Genomic DNA, 22,583 nt, shown 5'->3' on the forward strand with positions numbered 1-22,583 from the left:
GGAACCCTCTGATTAGATAAAACACAGTCAACACATGTCTTTACAGAGTTGAAATGATGCACTCATTTTGAAAAAGGCTGGAGGTGGGAAGGGAGAAAAATCTGAAAACAAAATACATTTTGTTGGACATTGTTGTTGACTCCCTACGTGTGTGTTTGTGGATTCAAGGTTCCCAGGAGGTGTCCTGTGTTGTGGATGAGAAGTCTGGGGACATCGTTCTGTCATTTGAATCCTGCCAAATGAGCGAGGGCTCTCAGTTCATCTGGAAGAAAGATTACAAAGAAATCACAGACTTCTCCCAAGGAGTAGAAATAAAGACAGAAGGCAGCCAGTAAGACCACAGAAACATTCATTCATACAAATACAGATGTGCATTTTGATTCTTGGACAAAAAAAAGACATCCAAATCTCTGTCTTTGTCCCTCTGCCTCTCTCTTTCCCTGCATCATAGTTCTAAACTGATCTTTAAGAACGCAGTTAAAGAGGACTTTGGGACATACTGTGTTTCTGTCACCAAGACAACAGGAGTGTCATCCAGCTATACCATCTCTGCTGAAGGTAAGATTTACACACCACTGTCTGGCTTTGGTGCTTAGACACCCAGCCAGACTCCAGTTTTCAAAATGTGGAGAATCCCAACACGTCTTTCTTTAACTAATAAGTCTATCAACAATTTGTGATTTTTTTGTAGGTTATTGCCATTTTTTTTTGCTTGTTTTCACAGTTTAGATTGACAGATCATTTACTTCTGTTGACAAACTGTCATTTGAACTGACTCCATTATTATGTTCATCATATTGTCTGCATGCACGTTTTATTAAGTGCATTAAAGACTCATTTCCAAAAGACATTGAAGACATATTAATGAAAGTTTCTCATAGGCTTAGATAGTGAAAATCTGAACCGCTGCATTCCAACAACGTCTCAAACAATTAAAACACAAATCTTAGGAAGTGTATCTTATAGTCAATAATACCGTATTGCACTTATTATAAGCCGTATTCACCTGAAAAGTCTGGGTAAAGATCTTAATTCAATATATAAAAAGGAAAAAATAAAGCCTGAGTTGATTTTGATGAGTAAGAACTATCTGCTCATGCAGCAAGGACAATAAAAGTTCCTTGATTAGTGTCTTGAAATGAGAAGTCTACATCTACAAGTCGAATGTGTTTGATACACTGGCAGATATTTGTAGTCATTACAAGCAATACAGGCCTTATTTCTGCTTTTAATTTGTTAAAATAAAATAAACAAGATGTTTATCTGGACTTCTCAGGTGAATGTAGCTTATAATAACTGTTTTGAAACATTTTCTATCATTTTCTAGACAAATTCACGCTCTAAGATTTGAGTTTCTGCAGTGCTAAGAAAACTGTAGGGAGAATGAAGGCTGAAATAAGATGAAAGCAATGAGAACATGCTTTCAAAACACATTTTTTATATAGGCAATAAACAGTTTCAACACTCATCTGATGTATACTTCGTCATTTCTCCAAGCTCAGGGCAGTGTGTGTGTGTGTGTGTGTGTGTGTGTGTGTGTGTGTGTGTGTGTTTTAAAGCCACATCGACATGGTAAAGGGCTTTCTGTCAGAGTTACACAATACTTTTCCTGCTATTGCACCACTGTGCTACCAGGCTATAATACGTTATTCAATGCGCCTTTCACTGATTGCTTCCCATTGGGCCGACAGATTTTTCTACCTCAACCGAATAACGAAAACTCCCAGGATACAAAGCTTCATCTATTTCTCTTAGATCACAGGTCTTTGACAAAGCTCCGTCAATTTAATATATACCAAAATGCAGCTTCAAAACGGACCTTTGGGTCCAGCTTTAGGCTTGAAAGATTCATAATGTAGACATCCCTAATAACATTTTTAGGAAAATATCTGCCTCTTCCGATTAAACATAGTTGCTGTAGTGACTTCTTCAACTCCAAACAAAACACTTCAATCAAATGAGATGGTAAATTGATATCTATGTGCAAAGTGTTAAACTCATGTTAGTGTCTTGTTTGTGCCCGTGGCTGATATGAATACGTTGTCTCTTTTTGTTTCAGAGTTGGCCAAGATGCTAGCACTGAGCTATGATATCAGACACCCAAGTAGGTACCTCTGGCTGACTCTTTCCTTCTCTCATAATCTCTCTCTTTGTCCCTTTTAATCTCTCCTCTCGTACTTTTTCTCTGCTGCCTCTTTAATCTGTCTCACCCACTCCCTCCATTTCTCGCTTTCTCCCTTTCACGACGCCTCACTTTGCTTTGTTCTGACTCGCTTTGAACCCTTCAGATTTCTTTCTTCTTTTAGACGCACATTTCTCTTTTTATTTGATCCAAAAAAGGTCTTACCTGCTTTTGCATCACCTGCCTAACCAATATTCATGTCTCCTGTTCGTTTGCCTCCTCTCCTCTTCACGTCTCACCTCTAGTCATACCGCTGAAATCAGAGCTGGCCTATAAGATTTTGGAAAGAGGCAGAATGAGGTTCTGGCTGCAGGCTGAAGAGATTTCTCCCAAAGTCACCTACAAATTCTTTGCCAACAACAAGGAACTGTCTGGAGCTGATGTAAGATACACTGTAGTTCAAAAAAGAAAAAGTTAAATGGAAAAAGATTTTCTGGCTTCAAGCAGAAATAATTGTGTGTCTGCCCTCGGTTTACACTGTGCATGATTCATTCAGCTTTATGCTGCAATATTACTTCTATAATCGCGGTTAAAAAAAAAGAAGCCTTTTCTGCCATTTTCACAAAGCTCCTCTTTCAGGCATTTTTTTTTTTTACAGCATTTAACTCTATTTTTCTGCAGCCAAACAAGATGGGTCATGATGTCGCTACAGGTATCATTGAGTTCATCATGGACCATTTCACTGAGGAGAATGAGGGAACATTTACCTGCCAGATCACAGACGGAGGAGGCAAAGGACAGAGCTCACTGGTTCTGATCGGAGACGGTAAGAGAGGACAGGTTGAAATTCACACTATCCTTATCCTCAGTGTCTTTAAAGGGGGCAAAACATGTGCAAACCCTGCTGAAAATGACCACAATCTGTCCACATACGAACAGAGAACAATTGAAAATAAGATGTTTATTCACCCCCACATTTTAGTCACACTTAAAATTCAACAGTGATTGAGACAAGAATGAACAAACCTGCCAGTCTCACTTCCTTATTTTTCATCCTTACTATTCAATGGGAAGCAAGAAGAACACGTTCCTATGGAAACATATCGAATATAAAGTATAGTCCTTAGTTATAGTGTATGTTATTGGAAGTATATTTACGGTACTGCATCTCTGAAGACTCTTTATGGAAATGTTTCCTGTTGAGAATTGTTAAGGTGGATATAGAACATAGAAAAATGTATATCTTTGTTTTCATAGATTATTGTATCAATCTCATGCAGGGGACATTAGCATGCTAATCCAGTGAAAGAATCTATAGCAGCTACTAGCAACACTTTGATCTTTAATTATCTTCTGTTTATGTGTATTTGTGTGTGTGTTTGTGCAGCTTTCAAGGCAGCGCTGGCTGAAGCTGAATACCAGAGGAGAGAGTACATCAGAGTCAAGGAGGGTAGGAAACACAAAACACCATCCACTTGGAAGCTTGTATGAGCTTTGCACGACTTAGCTAGCGACCAGCGCACCACTATGTTGCCTTGGCGAGAAACACACGAGCATCACTTAAGCTCAACCTTTAAATTCAGAACAAACCCAATTCAAATTGATGACTTCATGACAAAAATCTGTGCCAAATGTAGAAGAATAAAGCAGCTACTGTAGGTGTACATGAAGGTTGCAGTTGTATTTATGCATTATGAATTTGAAAAGGCGCTCATACATTAAAGTTTCATCAGTAGTTTGTCTTCAGTTCACGTCCTTCCTCGACCTCTCTCTCTCCTTCCTTTGTCCAACACAGGTCCCCACTTCAGTGAGTTCCTGTCACTTCAGGTCGGAGATGACTGCTCTGTCACTTTGGTCTGCAAGGTAAACACAGAGAAGCTCAATAGTTATTGAATATTTACACTCAAAACAAACAGGAGGCTGACCTCTGGGCAGATGATTAGCAGTTCTTTTGAGGCTGTGTGCAGGATGCGGCAATGCTGTGTGATAATTTGGCCCTATTTGAAAATAACCAGAATTACATTGTCAGGATTTCATCTTGGCTCTGTTGGCATGAAGTATATCATTAAGGCCATTTTAAAATCAAAGTATTGTGCATATCCCTTGAGATGATCTGAAGCTATTCAATCTGTTTGTTAGTTTAGCTCAAAGAATGATGTAGATACACAACAAACAATGGGGTGAGTTAGGAGGTTGAATGTTGAAGGCAATCAAGCATCCCTAATTTTGTAGAAAAAGACTCCATGTGTAGTTAGTGTTAGTGATGTGAAGACAACAGCCTTTGTTCTTTTATATTCTCAAATAATCACTGCAGACCAACTTTGTCCTATTGGTAAAGTTTGAATAATCAGACTTGGTAAGAGTACGTGTCAAAAGTATAACCTTTATGTGTAGGTGTTTCCTGGTCTTAAAGGTCACAAATTGTTTAAACTTCAACAAGTTTAAATAAGTCTCAGAGCTCCCCTAGACATATCTGTGACGTTTCTTGCTAAAGATCCACTCTATCCTGTATTTGATCATACCTATCAGTCCATCTATTTCAGCCCTGCTCAGAACAGGCTGTTTTTGTGTCTGTGGCTTTAAATGCAAATGAGCTGTATCTGACCACGCCCACCTATAGTTTAAGGTGAGAAGGCAGAACAAACACCTAGCTGTAGGAGTGTCACCCACCTTTGTGATGTCATGAAAATCTCCAAACATCCTGTTTGAGCACACATTTTCTGAAAAGTGGAGCAGGCAAAAGACGGAGAGGATGGACTTTTCTCATAACTTGGGCAGGCTAGGGACACTTATAGTATTAGTGTTCAAAAAACATGGTAAAGTGTATTTTGCATAATATGTGACGTTTAATGAACAACTTTATTAATTTAACGTTACACACATCACTGGCCCGTTGCATACCACACATTTTAAAACCCATTACAAGATTAAAAAGGAAAAAAAAAATCTCTATTAATGGCATTCATTTTTAGTTTCTTTATGGTTGAACTGAAGTCAATTTATCCAGGTGGTATTACCCACAGAACATCTCTAATGGATCTGTTACACTTCGACTGGTATAGAGCCCCGGTTGCAATGAAAAGATAAGCTGCAACACATCCAAACTCAGGACTGATAAGTAACTTTTAAAGAGTCATTGAGAGTGATGCTGCAAAATGCAGCTTTTGGCCTGGGTCCAATTCAGACTGTATGTATGGCAACAATCAGAATTCAATACCTTGTAAATGATGATTATTTATTTATTTATTATTTGATGTGTTTCAAAAGTCCATCTTCCGTACCAACAGCATGGGGATACCCCAGGGGTCAGTTCTAGGTCCACTGCTATTTAGCATGTATATCAATGACCTACCTGAGATCTGTCCTGCAGCTGGCTGCCGAATGTATGCCGACGATACGGTTAAACACATCTGCAAGATCTGCTAGGAAAGCTGCTGGCCACTTTGCACTCTGTTGCAAAATGGCTTGAGTCTTCTCACTTAACATAAAATATATAGAAAAAAACTGTTTTTCTATGCATAAACAAAGGGATAAAGAAACATTTTCAGTTAAAATAAATAATGAGACCATCAATGTGTTTGAAGATGTCAAGTACTCAAGTTCTAAATCCAATCTCAGCTGCTTCAGAATCATCAGAAAGTGTCTCTCATCAAGCACAGCCCAGTATATGCATGCTATGATATTATCACGTTTATCATACTGCATCAGTTCTTGGTCTCAAGCCTCACAAATAACTTTAAAGCCTCTATAACCAGACAATAGAAATCATGGACAAAAAAACCTATAAGATGGCACCATTGTTCTGTATGAGAGAAACATAATTTGTTTAGCTTTGAAAGCTTCATTGGCTCCTGCAATCTGAAATTAATGTTTAAAAGACTGCATGGTCTGTTTGATGAATTTATTACAAGAGGTCAGGATTCTAGTCGAGTCAACACACACGCTTCGATAACTGTTGCATTCTAATGCACAAAACCTCTTTTGGACAATCAGCCTTCTCTGTTGTAGGAGCTAATCTCTGGAATGGTCTTAATGTTTTTAACAAAGGTATTAAATCATACCTGAAGGAGAAACAAAATTGTTCTCACACATAAATGTACATGCGATCACAAATGTCTGGAGTATGTTTTTGCTGCCTTCTCTTTTTAATTTTATTTTATCCCTGTTGCATTCATAACTGCACTGTATTTATAACTGAACTGTTTTCATTTTCTTCTCCTTTTTATTTTTTTGTCTTTATCTGGTATTCCTAAAAGCCTCCCGTGGACACGTGTTGCAAATGATCATTTTGCTAAAAACACTGAGAGCAGTGCATCTGGGACTCGTGCATGGTTAAATGTTACATCATCAATGTTACTTTATGTCAAATAAACAAATAAATAAATAAAATGAATGTTGGGGATTCCTTTTTTTTATCGCAGGTTGCTAACCTGAAGAAGGAATCAGCTTTCCATTGGTTCAAAGAAGACACAGAGATCGTCCCTGATGTGAAGCCTGACCTGGGATCAGGAGTCTGTAAACTGCCAATCAAACTGGTAATTACACTTTTGTAGTTTGAATCTTCTGCATGCTGTAACATTGTGTACAGTTATATTATTTCAATGCATACAAGTACATACCGAGATGTAGTGCGATGCTATACCAAGTTAAGACAAGGAGGGATTTTATTTGTTACACAAATGTTAGTGCTTCTCTGAGGATCCAACTCTGAGGAACACCCTGTTCAAAAATAATCACAGTTTTTTCAGATTTATAATTGAACAAGTTTGTGCTCCTTATGTTCCCTACGCTACATTATGGGTTTCCTCTTTGGTTTCTTCTCCAGTTTTCACTGAAGACAGCAGGAATATACAAGGCCACCATCAGTGATGACAGAGGAAAAGATATGAGCCAAATTGACATCTCTGGAAAAGGTACACATTTATTTTTACATAATTCATCTTAAAGACTTATTACAGGAGCGGTCTTCTAAGTCTCAGAGTTTAACATGAAAAAAAAAGAGCTTGATGCTCATTAAAAAGTAGGAGACAGGAAGAAAAATACTAGATCTAAATTCATAAGCCGCTCGTGGTAAACTGATGAATATTTAACAAACTTTCTAACCCCAACCTTGTTTTTCCAGCTCCTGAATAAAAAATAGTACTTGTCATGTGACAGCTAACTCACCTCCTGGATGTGTTTCTTTCCAGAGAAAATGCACTTGAACTTCTTGGAAGAGTTTGTGTGAAATGTTCTGCACTGTAAACTGGAACTCGGTAGCCGTTCAAGCATGCACTTCAGAGTGCATTTTAATGGAAGAACTGAGAATTTAAGTCCTATTTAAATCGTCTTTTACCACCACGGTGAAAGAGCTAATTAAGTATTTATTCAGAACGGAAGGTAAAGACAGCTTACAGATACAGCACCTCATATCTTCTTGCCTGTTTATTGTTAATGCATTTGTTGCTACCAGTAAACGGCAGTATTAGCTAATTTAGTGATGCATGATTAATTTGTTTATGGCAATAAGTCCCCATTAACTCTGTAGCAGTCAGAGTGGGGATGACAATAATGTCATTTCAATCCAAGCCTTTCATCACTAAACTTTCAATGCAGCCACCAGAGGGCAGCATTGCATCTTGCCAGCCTCCTGGCTTTTTCCCTGACCCCTCATGTTTCTCTCTTCTTCTAGTCTTTGAGGATGCCATCAACAAGATCAGCCAGCTGGCTGGTATGTTTCTGCCTTCTACACATACACACACAAACACCCACACACATACAAGGAGGTGAATACACATACATCGATATCTCACTAACAGACGTCCACATTTAAAACGGCCCTAAACATTACCCCTCATCATCTGCTATACCCACTGAAGGGATGGTGTCCAAATTGTCCAAATTAAAACATGGGACATTCACACCACAGTGATAAGAGATTTAGATCCATCACCAGGCCGATGTATTTCTGTTTTAAAATCCCACTGCCGTACACACATACACATACACACACACATACACACACATACTTATCAGCATGTGTCAGAAGATGTCATGCTGGAAGCATTTGGCCATCATGCCATCATGTGGAGAAATCACTTTAAGATTTCACGGCGCTGTCACAGAGACAGTGTGGAGGAGCATCTTACTCCTATTTTAAGAGACAGTTACTTGACAGCTCTGCAGAAACTGCTACAGCACAGGAGAAGAGGGTTCATCAATGTGATAATGGGAAACCATGGTGATGTGACCAGGTGCATGACACACTCGTACACTTGTAATGTGCAGTGAGCAAAGTCCCACACAGACATAGTGGAGTGCCAAACCCCTTTTTAGGTATAACAGGTTTAAAAAAAATCACTAAAGCCTCTGATGTTTGAAGCATTTCATTAAATACAGAGGACAAACAGTCTGCACTACACATCATTTTTACTATTCTGCTTCCAGAGCTGGGTGTAGGGAGCATGAAAGAGAAGTTTTGTTTAACTAAATATAATTCTGATGCTGAAACCAGTATTAGAAATAGCTCCAGTGCAAACTACAATGGAGGATTGGGTATCTCTCAATATGAAATCTCATTCACGGTTTATTAGCCCATTAAAATCTACCTGATTCTTCAAACAGTAACCTTGACTGGTATATTACTTATACCAATATATTACTTCTGTCACTAGCAGCAACTGTTTTAGAAAGGGAAGGAGGAATGGTTTTAGGTAAGATGTCACTTAACAAAACAAGTAACAATGGGGTAATACCAGGCAGAAAGTCAGCAGGGTTTTTGTCATCATACATTTTAAGGCGGTAAAACATAAAACAGATTCAGGTAAGAAAAAACAAAATCAGTTCCCCTGTTGCTGGCTCACGCACTCTTGCTGCGCAGCTTAGCTTGTTAGATGCTAAGTATGTTAGGATACCTTTAGTGTACTGAGCCAGACAATGACAGGATTTCAAAAACATACAGGAAAGTCAAACAGCTAATAAATAAATAAATGACTGTCCTGATAACACACGAAGTCTAAACTGAAAGTCTGAGGCACTCTGATGCAATATGTGTCTATGCGTTTCAAATCAACTGAGTCCTCATCAGGGCATTATAGACAGAGACAAAACACGTGTTTAAATACAATTAAGATGTCATGTGACAGAAGTCACATTGTAGAGGTCGCAAAGGCTGATTAAACAACAAGCACCAACAAGAAGAAAAAACAAAGAAAGACATATCTTATATCAGGTAGGTCTGTTTTTTCTTCTGCCTCAGAATTTCAGTTTAGACTGCCATTTCTTCTCAATGAACTTTGTTTGTAATCAGGACAGTCGTTTATTTATACAGTAAGCTATTTGACTTCTGTCCCCTGTTCTTGAAGAGCACCTGATTCCTCTGAATTTTTATGACCCAGTCCAGCACTCACTACAACCTTTTTTCTAACATCCAGAAAAGGTTGGTTTTTAAAACAATATTTATGTGGTTTTTTTTTTTAGCACTTTAAGCATCAGATGGATGTAAGGTGTCGTCCAATAATAAAGTCTAGGTCTCACAATCTATATTGGAAAGGATAAAAATTTACAGATTTTTTTTTTCCGAGCAATACAGTTCCTTTTTTTTTATTTTTTATGAATGTTTCAATAAAAAAACAACAATACATGGATGCCACTTAAGCACGGCCCACTGACATGAACATTAAAACAAACTACTACTCAGACTTTAAACCATCTTCTGTACAAACACGCAGCTACAGGAAAATATATTTTTGTAGTGGTCTCTTGTTTTTTTTCCGGAGCTGTACACACAATACACACGAGGAACTGATTGTGTTTCATTATCTCCACACAGTTGATCTCAATATAACCATGTTGCAAAGTTTCCATCAAAGAGTGCTCATTAGTCACACTCACATTGACTGATTAATCAAGTGGTTTCACAAAGGCACTACACGGTCTCCATATCCTATAACCTATATCATATAACATATTGAGTTTTCCTTTCTTATCTATGTCATGTTCTCTAAAGGAAAAGTAATACATCACTTGCATAACCCAATGTGTAACACTTGGTTTGTGAGTCCTTTTCAAATATATAACAGTAATAATTGTCAGAACATTTTTTACTTCAAATGGATTGAATTTCGACAGAACTGCAGAAAGCAGCTTAACTTTCTGCCACTCACCCTGCAGACAGAGAGAGAGAGAGAGGCCAGGTTATCCAGGTGCAGATTGGAAAATATGTATCTGATTCTGATTTCAAATGTGCACTCCTCAACCTCTATCACCTCCATCCCCTCCTACAGGAGCCAGTGCAGCCGAGCTGGTGATTAACTGCACGGCAACAGGCATTCAGCTGCAGTGTCACATGAAGTACTACACCTCAGAGATGAACATCATGTGGTATCGTGGGTGAGAAATGATATTTATGTCTCAAATAACACTACCGCTTCTTCTATGACAAGAACAATTGCCAAGAAGAAGAAGAAGATAGGAATGACAATAACTCTATGTGTAGTCTTAGCTGTGGTTTTAAGAGGAAACTGAGCATCTTTAAGTCTTGATATGAAATGCTGACCACAAACACATTATTGTGCTCTTCTCCCGAGTTAAATCGCCGGGAGTGGCAAAAACAATAAGCCACATAATAAAACTGGTGATGGCTTTTGGCAAGTGTTTTCATTATCCTGGTTATTGCAGTAAAATCGCCCTGCTTTGTGACAAAATCACACCCCTATCGTTTCCTGTAAAGAAGCAAGGTTTTCCTGCACTTAGAAGCACTCTGTAATACCCCAGAGATTAAAAAATGTGTAGGGAGGGGGGATTGGGTATGAGAGAAAGAGAGAAAAAAGACAAGAGAGAAAGAGAGAAGGATGACAGGGGCGAGCGGAGAGTTTTGTGTTATTCAATTATTCAAGGAACAAAAATGATGGAGATTAGATTTTTAACCTCTCCCTGTCCTTTCTGTGTGTGTGTGTGATAGAGAGATGGGGGGGGGGGGGCAGAGAGAGAGTGCTACAGAAGGAGAGAAATTGATATCCCATGTGTAACATTAGGTGGGCATGTAAACACAAATTCCCATTACCTCTGAAGCTTAGTACTCTCATATAAACACAAACAAACACACACTAACCATTAACCTGCGCTCTGCACTCTTCTCCTCAGTGAGACTAAACTCGCCCACGGTGACAAGACTGTGATTGGAGGAATTCCTTCTATGGCAACAATGGAGGTATTGTGTTGTCCTGCACAGTTCTGTATATGTCTCTGAGGTGGGTCGTACGTGGCTACATGTGTGACATTTAACAGGCAGTGGCACCGTTTTCCCATCAGTGTTGCTTTAATACCTCACATACCAAACTAAACAGACGGAGCCAAGGAATAAAAGCAGCAAAAATGTTGAAACTTTTGAAACGTAACTTACTTTCCTTTAACTTTGAACAAACAAAGCTTTTGACTGTTATTAACTTGTATATTAAAGCTCCTGTGAGGAGTTTTTAGTTGGATATAAAACAGACTGAAACAAATATGTATGCCTTTTTATGACCTACAAAAGCAAACAAGACCATCAGCAACAAGATAGATCATTTCTATGAAGTCTTTTTTAATGGTGACAGGCACCCTGCAGGAACAGACTCTGTTTACACTTCCCATGGCAAAGATTCAAAGCTACAAGTTTTACAGATAAAGATAGCAAGGGATACATTTTTGTCAGATAACACTATCCACACTTGTACAGAGACATGACACATACTGCTTTGTCCTGAAGGGGCGCTAAAGCTTGCACAAACCAGAAGTTCCTCACCGGAGCTTTAGCTAATATTTTTCAAACAAATACAAAATAAACAATCTAACACTGGTATAAGTTTTATGTTTCCACTGGTGCATGTGTAATTGGTTTATTGATTCACAGGTAATTGAACCAACAGAGAAGGATAAAGGAACATACTCCATCGTGATCACCGACCCTGAAAACTCACATAAACGTGCACTGGACCTGAGTGGTGATGGTCAGTATCTTCCCTCGCCTTCTAATTTATTTTAGACTAAACAGTTCAAATAAGGATTGAAACAATGCCAGTCCATATAATGTTTAGTCAAGATGGCGTTTCTCCTGACAAAGAGAGTGGTGGGATTTTGAAAAGTGTGTTCAAAGGTCACATATTATACATAATACACTTTACTATGGTTTTCTAAATCTAATAAGTGTCCCTTGCCGGTCTACAAACCCCCCATCCTCTCCGTCTTTAGCCTGCTCCACTTGTCAGAAAATGTGTGCTCAAACTGGCTGTTTGGAGATTTTCCCTTCATGACATCACAAAGGGCAGTAACCCCTCCCCCAGGTGGGTGACACTCCTACATAACAAGGTGTTTGTTCTGCCCTCTGAGTCTGCCGACTCACCGTAAACAATAGGGCATGGTGCGAGAAAGCCTGAGCCAGGTCCCCTTCCAGAGAGGGGGCGTGGTCAGACACAGCTCATTTGCATTTAAAGCTACAGACACAGAAACATCCGGTTCTTAGAAGGGCTAAAATAAAGGGGTTCATAGGCATGATCAAATACAGGATCAGAGTGGATTTTTAGCAAGAAACTTCACAGACATATTTATGGGAGTTCAGATACTTATTTAAACTTGTTGAATAGGAGGATAGTATGTGACATTTAAGATTGTTTTTCACTCAAAAAAGTACTTAAATGAGAATATTGTTGGTGAACATTGAGATGTAAAATTCCTTTTGTTTCTTTTACAGTATATGAGAAGGCCTACACCGAGTTCCAGAAGCTCAAGTAAGACTACTTTCTAATTAATTAATCTAGTTTCATCAGTTGTTTGATTTAGTGTATATTTACTGGAGACTCACAAACTGACACTGCTCTCTCATAGCATCTTTCTGACTCAACGTGATCTTAATGGTTTCCCACAATAGTTTCTGTTCATTTATTGAAGACTATATTCTTTCTCCTTGTGTGGTAATTATCGGTTTGCATATTTATAGATAACATTCCTAAGAAATACAATAGATTTCATATGTGATTTCAAATATTTGAATCTTGGTCCTGTTAGAAAAGTAAAGCAAAGCCCACAGACCTGCTCAAAAATTGAAATTCTGCACACACAACTTACCTTTACCTTATAGACTGCATGATGCAAGCTTGCCCAACACACCTTTTCTAGTAATCAATTTGAAGGATCAAGTGTTCACTACACAATCAACTTCAAGCAGACACCAAACGGTGCAAATCCTCCTCTATTTCTGCAAAGACGTTGAGAGCCTATAGCCTAGATTACAATTATTAATCTAGGCTATTTTCGAATTATTCACACTACTAATTTTTGGCTAATGCTATATGGGGGTCCTTGGGATGGCAAAGTTTGACTTACCTTTTCGATTTGGGTTTTTTGAGTATTTTTTGCTGTGCATGTTTGCATTGGATGGTTTTGAAAACCCTTCAAGGATATAGAGCTATATCTGAACTAATACTAGATCAGATCAGCTGCAGTGAAGGATCTTCTACTCTAAAACGTAGCATTTCAGGACACAAAAAAGAAGTGAATCCAAAATCCCTCATGCTTGCTGTCTTAGAAAAGTCCACTTTATTCTCCTCAGAAATAGAAATCAATGTTAAAAATAGAACCTGTCAGGTAGCAGAGATGCTGTTTGATCCTGTGGCTAATTGGGCGAAAGTGAAAACTCCTCACATTGAATTTTACAAATCCATTTAGAAAAAAATCGATTGAAACTCTGAACACTAAACACTGCATGCAGAGTGGAAACTGTCCAAATCCCTCTTCTAATTAACATTCAAAGAGAGACATTTAAGCACAAGATTTTCCAAACACATTGGAACAAGTGACACCCTGTTGCCCTTTTTGATTGAGCATCAACATGCCAGGAGGAGAGCAGAGTTCCCCCGGCCATCTGGTCCTGTGGCTGACCTCTGCTCTTCTCATGCTGCTCTGACAGACCTCACCCAGCTATTACAAAGCAAAATCTTTCTTTTTCCCATAGAAAAGATTCTGTTAAAACCTGACTGCACTACTGTGTAATGTGGTTTTGGCTCTGAACCCAGAATGCCTTGTGTCCAAACCATCTGACCAATGCCATGGACCCAAAAATGGAACAAACATTTTGTGTGTGGTCAGTGAGCAGAGCCAGGTAGTGGAAATGGACCAGAAACCAACCTGGCATTACAATAGAGGATTGCATTTAAAAATAATGGAATTATTATGTGTTGTTTTTAATATTTGAAAGAGAAATATATATATATACACTGTGAGGAATATTTCATCAGTGATGACAATGATAAGGTGACATAATGATTATGATACTGTTTTATTTATCTGATCGACAAATTGAGAGAGACTTCTGACTTCTCTTTCTGTGTGTTTCAGAGCCGAGGCCTATGCTGAGAAAAGTAAGTTTGTCTATACATTCTCCTTAGCTTTTTGTACATATTTTTTCCTTAATCCGCATTGGCATATTCCCAAACTTGTCACTCAAATGTACAGAAAAATACCTGAAAGAATCAGCAGCACATTTGGCAGTCACAGCGTTTCGACCAGATCCTCGCTATGTCCAAACATGGCTATGAGTGAGAAAGCGGGACCATAATCTCTGACAGTTCTCACAATCATCATTGATTCTAACTAACATGTATGTGTCCTAGAGTATGACACTATTTGTAACATAAATCCCGTAAAAAGTACAATCTGGAGAGTTTGAACCTTTTTAACATCTGAGGATCACTCTGGTAGCTGTGACGACCCCTTCCTTCATCACTGCTGAGTCATGTTTTGATGTATTGGACAATCTTGTCTGGTCTCCTCATATGGACTGTTAAACATGTGAACCTCCCTATGAACTCTGGTAACTTTCCCAAAATGGGTTAACTTTCTTTCACCCCCTAACTACTTGTACAAATGTTCCTGTTTCAACCTGACATTTCCTACATAGACTATTGCTCAACAAGTCTATCCTGTAGAGCTCAGGTAGAGCAGACACCTAGGTACTCCTCCTTTAGAATAAGCCATTGTTCCTGTAGTATAATCTTCCTTTGACTCTGTGTAAATCACAGGTGGTCCAGATGCTTAACATTGAAGCAATAAATTCTGTTTTACATCTTTAACTCCATTTTCCAACATCCCTCATTTTTTAACTGTTACTGAATATCTACTATAGCAGTTTTATTTCTAGAGATGACTGCTATTGTGAAAAGTAAAGTAAAAACTCTTCAGAAGCTGATTTCTAACATTATACAAAAAGCATTTTACAAAAACACTCATACAACAAATAGTTGCATTTTTAGAACATAGTCCTGAGTCATTTGCCTTAAAGTGTCAAAACATGCAAAATGGTAACAACTAGCAAGAAAGGCTCTTTTATAAACCCCTTTACAAGTTTCAAAATCTTGTGAAGAATTTCATTCATTGTTTGAAAAACTTTAGGAATTGAGCAAAATCAACTGAGAACTTTTCTCTCTGTTGATTCTATTTGTTCTTTTGAAGTTTGGAAAAGTTCATCATCAATAACTGAGCAAGAGGAGAGATAGCTTAAACTCACTCTGGTTTGTTTCAGACCGTGGCAAGGTGATTGGAGGACTGCCTGATGTGGTCACCATCATGGAGAAGAAGGTCAGTTCCTCTGTGTATGTGTGTGACTGAGTGATTCTAGTTTCTGTGAGTGTTCATGATTGTCTAAGTTGTCTTTCTTTGTTCCTCCTGTAGACCCTGAGTTTAACATGTACAGTGTGTGGAGACCCCAAGCCTCAGGTCTCATGGCTGAAGAACGGATCAGATGTGGAACCTGACGATCAGGTATCAGACAGAGCACTTTGAACACGGTGTCATTATCTCTATGGTTTCTCTGCTACACAGTGACTTTTATATAGAGCCTAACCCATTAATCGGCCGGCCGATAATAGCTGCTGATATTAGCTTATCCAGGGACTATTGATGTTGGCTAATTTTACTGCAGATATGGCCGATACTACTAGATTTATTCACCAGTCAAATGACATTTCATTTGAGTGCCATTGTATTACACTAGTTATTTTTCTGGCTGGCACCAAAAGAGTATGCTAAATGGATTACAATAAGCATTATCACTGTCCAGAGTGTCAAGCAGTGATGCACATACATGCATAGTTACTTTCCAGTTGAGTAACCATCTTGTCTTCATTATAATAACAATAATAATGAAGTTTATTCATATAGCCCTTTCCGCAGACAGCGGGGTCAGCGCTACATGAACAAAAAAAACAAAAACAAAAAACAACAGCATACATACAATGAAAGAAGAAAAATAAGAAAAAAAAAATGGTACGTCATGGACGACATTTTAAAATCGAAAGATATCGGCCGATATATCGGTATCAGATTTTTTTCTCTCCCTTATTTCGGCATCGGCCACAAAAACTCCATCTCAGTAGGGCCCTACTTTTAAAGCCTTCACTTGGTCCTACCAAGACAACAGTGGCTCCTTCCTTTCTTATGATTAATGACCTTATTAATCTGGTGCAGTTGCAACACTGAGTATTTACGAACTACTCTTGTGATACTGAGGGCTTTCCAGACTCTGCATGTCTACTAAGTCTCTGTTGTTACTCCCAAAGGGCCTTGACTCTGTTTAAATGTTCTGCACATATTTAGTAATATTGGTAGAATCTTAAAGAGCAACTTAAAGTAGGCTACATACTTTCAAAATGCAATGAACAAACATGGCTACAACAAGTTTTATTATTGTGGTATCATGTTTTTTAAAGCACTTTTTAACGTCTGTTTTGATGCATGTATAAAAAAACACTTTGTTCTAATTATTATAAGAAGAGCTGTTACCTTTTAAATAATGCACACGCTGGTATAAAGAAGTTGAGAATAATATTGCACTGTTGAATGCGGTAAATACTGGAGGAACTATCAAGGTGGAGATACACAAGCTATTGTATGTTCTCAATTCAGTTTTAATTAGTACTCAGACTTAATTAAATGGATCCCGAATGACACAGTTTACTTTCTCGTTGGAAGCTGACTGATCGCACGGCTGGAAGTCTCCATAAAGCCTCCATATATGCGATGTGATGAGATGTTCAGGTTAAAGGGAATCAAGAGGCCTCTATGTGCTCTTGTTGACACTTAATCACCAGCTTCAATCCCTCACAGGAGACATCTATGGCCTTTTAGGTGAGGTCAGTATTGTGAGCAACCTCCTGGGTCAGTAATGGAACAAATGCTTCTCTCATAAGTCATTGACCTACTTGCCAACCAGCATAAGTCTACAGTCTTCCCCCAGTCAGTGACGGCTCTTTCAAGAGCATCAGCGTCCTGCGGCTCCTCACAGCTTTGAAGATTGAAGTTTGAGCAACGGCGGTCCAGGTGGAATATGTGTTGAAGTTTGCCCTCTCCTTTATTCATCCCCTCACCTGCTAATAATCTGTCGAAAACAAGAACAGACGTCCTTGGTGATGTGTTTTCCAAACCTCGGGAGTGTGTCTCCCCTACAAAGTTAGCACAGATGCTACTGAAGATATGAACAGGAAAACAAACAGTAACAGATACAAAGAATAATGCAATAAAGAGAATAGGAGCAGGCATTCTTGTAGAACCATATCAGAATTTAATAATTGTCAGCATTACCCACCAAATAACTATAATATGATGATACTGTGTTATTTTTCCAATACAGCGTCTGACTTTCATCTGTCATATCCTAGAAAATGCAGTAATTGAAACACAACTGAGAGTGTTCATGAATCCGAGACCCTATAACATGTTAATTAGCAAAGGGCCATTAATTGCAAATATGGCCGGCTGTTAATATCTCATAATTAAAGGCAAGTATTTCTTTTAATAGAAATGCAATTATCCTGCAACAAGTGGCACTTCATAAAACTCTACTGATGCCCAGACCTTGCAATGAGTGGGCAGGTACAAGAGCAGGGAATCAAATACTGTATTCTCTCTGGCACCACTCATATGGAACAATTCAGCAGAATTACCATGTCACAGGTTTCTGCAGAAGAAGGACCAAAGTGTGCTTCAGCTTTGAAGGCTTTACCGTCTCACTCTCATTTTGGGGTCTGAAGAAGTATTGATCACTTATGTTATAATTGTCATTTGGTCATTTTTGAGTTAAGCTAACAGGGCAGAGTTGTGGAGACAGAAAACCCGATTGGATGATCAGACAGTGGCTATATGCTCTGCTTCTGCTTAGGGGAATATTTAAGGTTAAAACAACTGCTCTGAGTTAAAGGTTCAACTTTCTTTTTTGTTTGAGTGACAGGCCTTTTAATGTTAAATCATGCTTAAAATCCCTGCGCTGCCTCCCTCACTTTTTGTACCTTTTGATTTCATCTTTCAGTACGTGGTCTCCCTGGACCAGGGCAAGTTTGCCAGTTTGACGATCAAAGGTGTTTCCATGGAGGATTCCGGCAGATATACCATGATTGTCCAGAACAAATACGGAGGAGAGTCTGTGGATATAGTGGTGAGTGTCCCTGCTGTGTACCACAAATTACTGGATTTGCTCAGAGCCGTGAAATGTTTCCGACCATCTGCGGCACAAATCTCGTCTTTTCACGGGGGCCTGATAGTGAGATGTGTTTGTGATTTGTAACTCAGAGCTGCCATGAAGCTGATACTTGACCTTGGGATGCTTGCCTGCCCATAATTTCTACTGTTTTATTATTGATCCTTACGTGGGATATTTTTTTATTTAAAAACCAAAATGATGTGTCTATCTTTATATAGGTATTACCACTTTAAAGTTATTGTGTGCTTTTTAGTTGACAGTAGAAAAATACACATAAGGAAATATTTATCACATTAAAGGACTAATAGGTAAGATATCTTCTAAATTTAAGGATAAAATGACCTCACTACATCATCAGACATTAAGCAAACATGCTATGATGAAGTGCTGGCTTCTCTCTCAACAGCGCAGCAGCCAGTATGTCCTCCTTCTAAGTTTCCATTCCGGTCCATAATGGTCTGTTTTTCTTTTTGACCAGAGATGTAGCCAGTTTTAAGGCACCCCCACACATCTGTTTTGAACATCCCTCAGTTTGCCAGGAAAAACAGCAAACACAACAGGTGTTGCAGTGTGGGAAGCGGGCAAGCCAAGTGGTTCAGATATGACTGATTCTACTCAACCTAAAAGTTCTGCATTTGTCTAATAAGCTTGGTGACGTAGAAACGTGGTATAACATGGAAACATATCGGAGATGATTTAGAAAAATGGGGAGAGCTTAGAACGCAGAAAGGTGTCAAGACCGATGCAGGGCTGGTTAAACACTGAAGCTCCCGTGTCCTTGATATGACAACATGCATGCACATCGACTCTCGGGAGGAGGGGGGCAGGGGAAGACAGCTCTCTTCAATGTCTTGAATTAAACTGCAGTACCTATTCTAAATGCTAGGTGTCCAAGTTACATATGGCTCCTTTAATTCTATGAACTTTCTGTCCCTTTTTTCCTCTTCAGGTCAGCATTTACCGCCACGGAGAGAAACTTCCTGAGGCCAAACCCACACTGACCCCGAAAACAATCATCCCACCCAAACTCCCCATTGAGATCCCTCAGCCCAAGACCCAGCCTGCTCCAAGCCCTGCCCCCTCCTCTCCTAGCCCCGCCCCTCCAAAGGCTGCAGCAGGAAGAGGAATGAAGAGCCCCACTCCCACTAGGAGGAAGTAGAAAGCATGACAATCAACAGTGAGAAAGAAAACCTGTTCAAACACACGTTGTCCACACAGTCAGTTATTGGTGTTTGTTATATTGAAAATGAATTGAGAATTAAGATTTCATTGTACGGAGACAAAACAAAAAAAAAAAATTAAAAGAAAGTTCAAAACTAGTTCATGTCAGAAAATAACGTATTTAGACATGAGTTTAATGAAAGTGAAATGAACTGAATTCAAACTGAATAATGCTGAAATTTGATGAAAAATAAAATAAATGTTTTTAATTTCAATCCTGGATTCTAAGTTAAACTGAACAGTTGAATGTGTTGTATATGCCGCGGTGTGTACACATTCAGAGAAATGTTATTTGTGTCTGGCTTGAATAAAGACTGATTTAAACAGAGACTGATTCATAAACATTTCATGACATAAACATCACATGAAAACTTGCAACTTAAGCTAATGCTAATGCAATAGCATTGATAACCTCTTATCAGTGTCCTGCTGAAAAACAAACACATTTTTTTTATCAATCCTTGCATGTTTGATGGTTTGCAAAATTGCAACGTATCTTATCGTGCTTAGAGAGACCATCACAGGATTTTCTCGTTAACCCCTCACACACCCTCACACCACCGTCACCCTCTGAAGACGGGGACAAGCAGAGCCATGAATCTGGAGCGAGGCAGGTCCCTTCTGCGTGTTAGGAGGGGCGACTCTGCATATGATCAATAGTTTTGCACAGTCTTTCAGTTGAGTCATGAGATGTGTTTTATACAAGATAAAATGTTTCCTAGATCACTGCTGCATCCAACAAGAGGAGGGTTCACACTTTGTTCTTTGATGCTAACTATCAGAGGGAACATGTTACAGAGTTATGATGCTCACACCTCAACCTATGCATGCAAATATATCACACAGTCCTCCTTAACATCACCATGGTGAGATATTGCAGAAGATCAGCTTGCAATGAATCACCACTGAGTAAACCAGAGCCATGGAGCAGCAGAGTCACAACAACACTGCTGCTGCTGACAACTGTCAGAACTGAATTCTGCTGAATATTGACTCCGACTTAAAGCACCAACAGATATGGGTAAAATCTATATGCACTCTAGCTTCCAGCTAAATATCAATTATGCACAGTTCTCCTGGTCATCAGCCAAAAGCAGACACACACACATCTGAGCAGTGGGTCAGGTTTGAGGTGCAGGAAGAAGAAGTGATGGCAGAGCTGATGAAAAGATGGCTGATGAGATTTGTGCTTCATTAAAGCTGATGAGAGGAGAAAAGCCGACGCAGGGATTGAGGGAGGGGAGGAGGGTGAATTTGTTGTTTCTGTGTTTGCTGTTGCTAATAAAAGAAAGAGATTACACTTTGCTGAGCCTGTTTATTCGTTCTGTCAGAGAGAAAGAGGGCGAGAGAAAGGAGACGGATTGTGAGAATGAGAAAACTGGGATAATGGAGAGGCTGAAAGAGAAGGAGGGAAGTGAGACTGCGAGGTTGCTATTGTTTTGTGTTACTTTTCGCCGCTGATGTGTCTGCTCCGGCGGGGGGAGACGAGGCTTGTCATGCCTGTTAACAAGAAGAGAATGAGTGTAGTGATTGAATGAAATGGAGGGAGATACAGTAAGAGGAGTGCTGTGTGTGTGGGTAGGCTTGTGTGTCAGTTATTTTGCTGTTATCTTGTTTGTTAGACACGAAGACAAGTCTCATCATGTCATCAATCGTGTGTATAAATTTAAAAGGAAGGAAGAAACGCACTGAGACAAAGTGTGTGTGATGAATGCAGATAATTCAGTGTTGCGTGGCAAAAAAGGACTTCTGAAGTGTGACAGAGAAAGACAGGAAGAGGGTGAGACCAGCGTGTGTGCGTGTTTGAGGGAGAGAGAGAGAGAGAAAGAGAGAGAGAGAGAGAGAGAGGGAGAGAGGAGAGAGAGAGAGGGAGAGGGAGAGAGGGAGAGGGAGAGAGAGAGAGAGAGAGAGGAGAGAGAGAGAGGGAGAGGGAGAGAGAGAGAGGGGGGAGAGAGAGAGGGAGAGAGAGAGGGGAGAGAGAGAGAGGGAGAGAGAGAGAGAGAGGGGAGAGATCTGAATCATTTTGATGTTTCGCTGATCATCTGCTGTGAGATCATTTTCCTGACTTTTTAATTAATTTTCACATTTTTAATCAACATAATTACCGAGAATCCTGGATGTTACCATGACAACCAACTTTTAATTTCAATAAACTTGGTAAAGGACTCGTTTCTGTGAAGCACACAGGCAGCCTGTGCACTCGACGGCACACAAATAGATGCAGCAGACAGACCCACAACCTCACGCACGCACAGCCATACGTACAAACACACACATATAGACGGCTGCTATCTAAATGGAATAGCTAGCCAGTACTGATAGCATGAAATTGTGTTTCCAAATATAACACCGTGTCATTGGAGTGTGTTAGTGTGTGTGTGTGTGTGTGTGTGTGTGTGTGTGTGTGTGTGTGTGTGTGTGTGTGTGTTGAAAATAAGACTATAGAATAAAGGTTTTTCCACGGTCCTCCACATGGGGGCACTATTGTAACATCCACACACACATAAATACTTTTATTCACTTTTTGGCACATGCACGCACCCAAACACACACACACACACACACACACACACACACAGACACACACACACACACACACACACACACAGACACACACACACACACACACACACACACACACACACACACACACGGATATGGATAGACAGGCCTGTCCTAATTAAAGCAGCTCTGTTCAAACAATGAGATAAACTAGGAGCAGAGACATTTTGCGGGTGTGTGCACTGACACGTC

At 39.4% G+C, this 22,583-nt stretch overlaps 1 protein-coding gene across 3 annotated transcripts in view; it reads left to right on the forward strand.

Annotated features, from left to right (window-relative positions):
* Positions 1-20,157, forward strand: part of myom2b (myomesin 2b) — a 37,851-nt gene extending 17,694 nt beyond the window's left edge. For all 3 annotated transcript variants that reach the window (XM_061041988.1, XM_061041972.1, XM_061041980.1), the window contains 19 exons: positions 169-331; positions 452-558; positions 2,060-2,104; positions 2,428-2,564; positions 2,804-2,948; positions 3,510-3,572; positions 3,918-3,985; positions 6,544-6,657; positions 6,948-7,035; positions 7,794-7,832; positions 10,387-10,492; positions 11,246-11,312; positions 11,994-12,090; positions 12,831-12,867; positions 14,474-14,496; positions 15,657-15,712; positions 15,806-15,895; positions 18,438-18,563; positions 19,558-20,157. In XM_061041988.1, the coding sequence (XP_060897971.1) occupies positions 169-331; positions 452-558; positions 2,060-2,104; positions 2,428-2,564; positions 2,804-2,948; positions 3,510-3,572; positions 3,918-3,985; positions 6,544-6,657; positions 6,948-7,035; positions 7,794-7,832; positions 10,387-10,492; positions 11,246-11,312; positions 11,994-12,090; positions 12,831-12,867; positions 14,474-14,496; positions 15,657-15,712; positions 15,806-15,895; positions 18,438-18,563; positions 19,558-19,767 (1,781 nt within the window). In that variant the 3' untranslated portion in view covers positions 19,768-20,157. The remainder of the gene's footprint in view (positions 1-168; positions 332-451; positions 559-2,059; positions 2,105-2,427; positions 2,565-2,803; positions 2,949-3,509; positions 3,573-3,917; positions 3,986-6,543; positions 6,658-6,947; positions 7,036-7,793; positions 7,833-10,386; positions 10,493-11,245; positions 11,313-11,993; positions 12,091-12,830; positions 12,868-14,473; positions 14,497-15,656; positions 15,713-15,805; positions 15,896-18,437; positions 18,564-19,557) is intronic.
* The last annotated feature ends 2,426 nt before the right edge of the window (positions 20,158-22,583 follow it).

The sequence above is a fragment of the Labrus mixtus genome, chromosome 1 (assembly GCF_963584025.1).
Source record: "Labrus mixtus chromosome 1, fLabMix1.1, whole genome shotgun sequence".
In the NCBI taxonomy this organism is placed as follows: domain Eukaryota; kingdom Metazoa; phylum Chordata; class Actinopteri; order Labriformes; family Labridae; genus Labrus; species Labrus mixtus.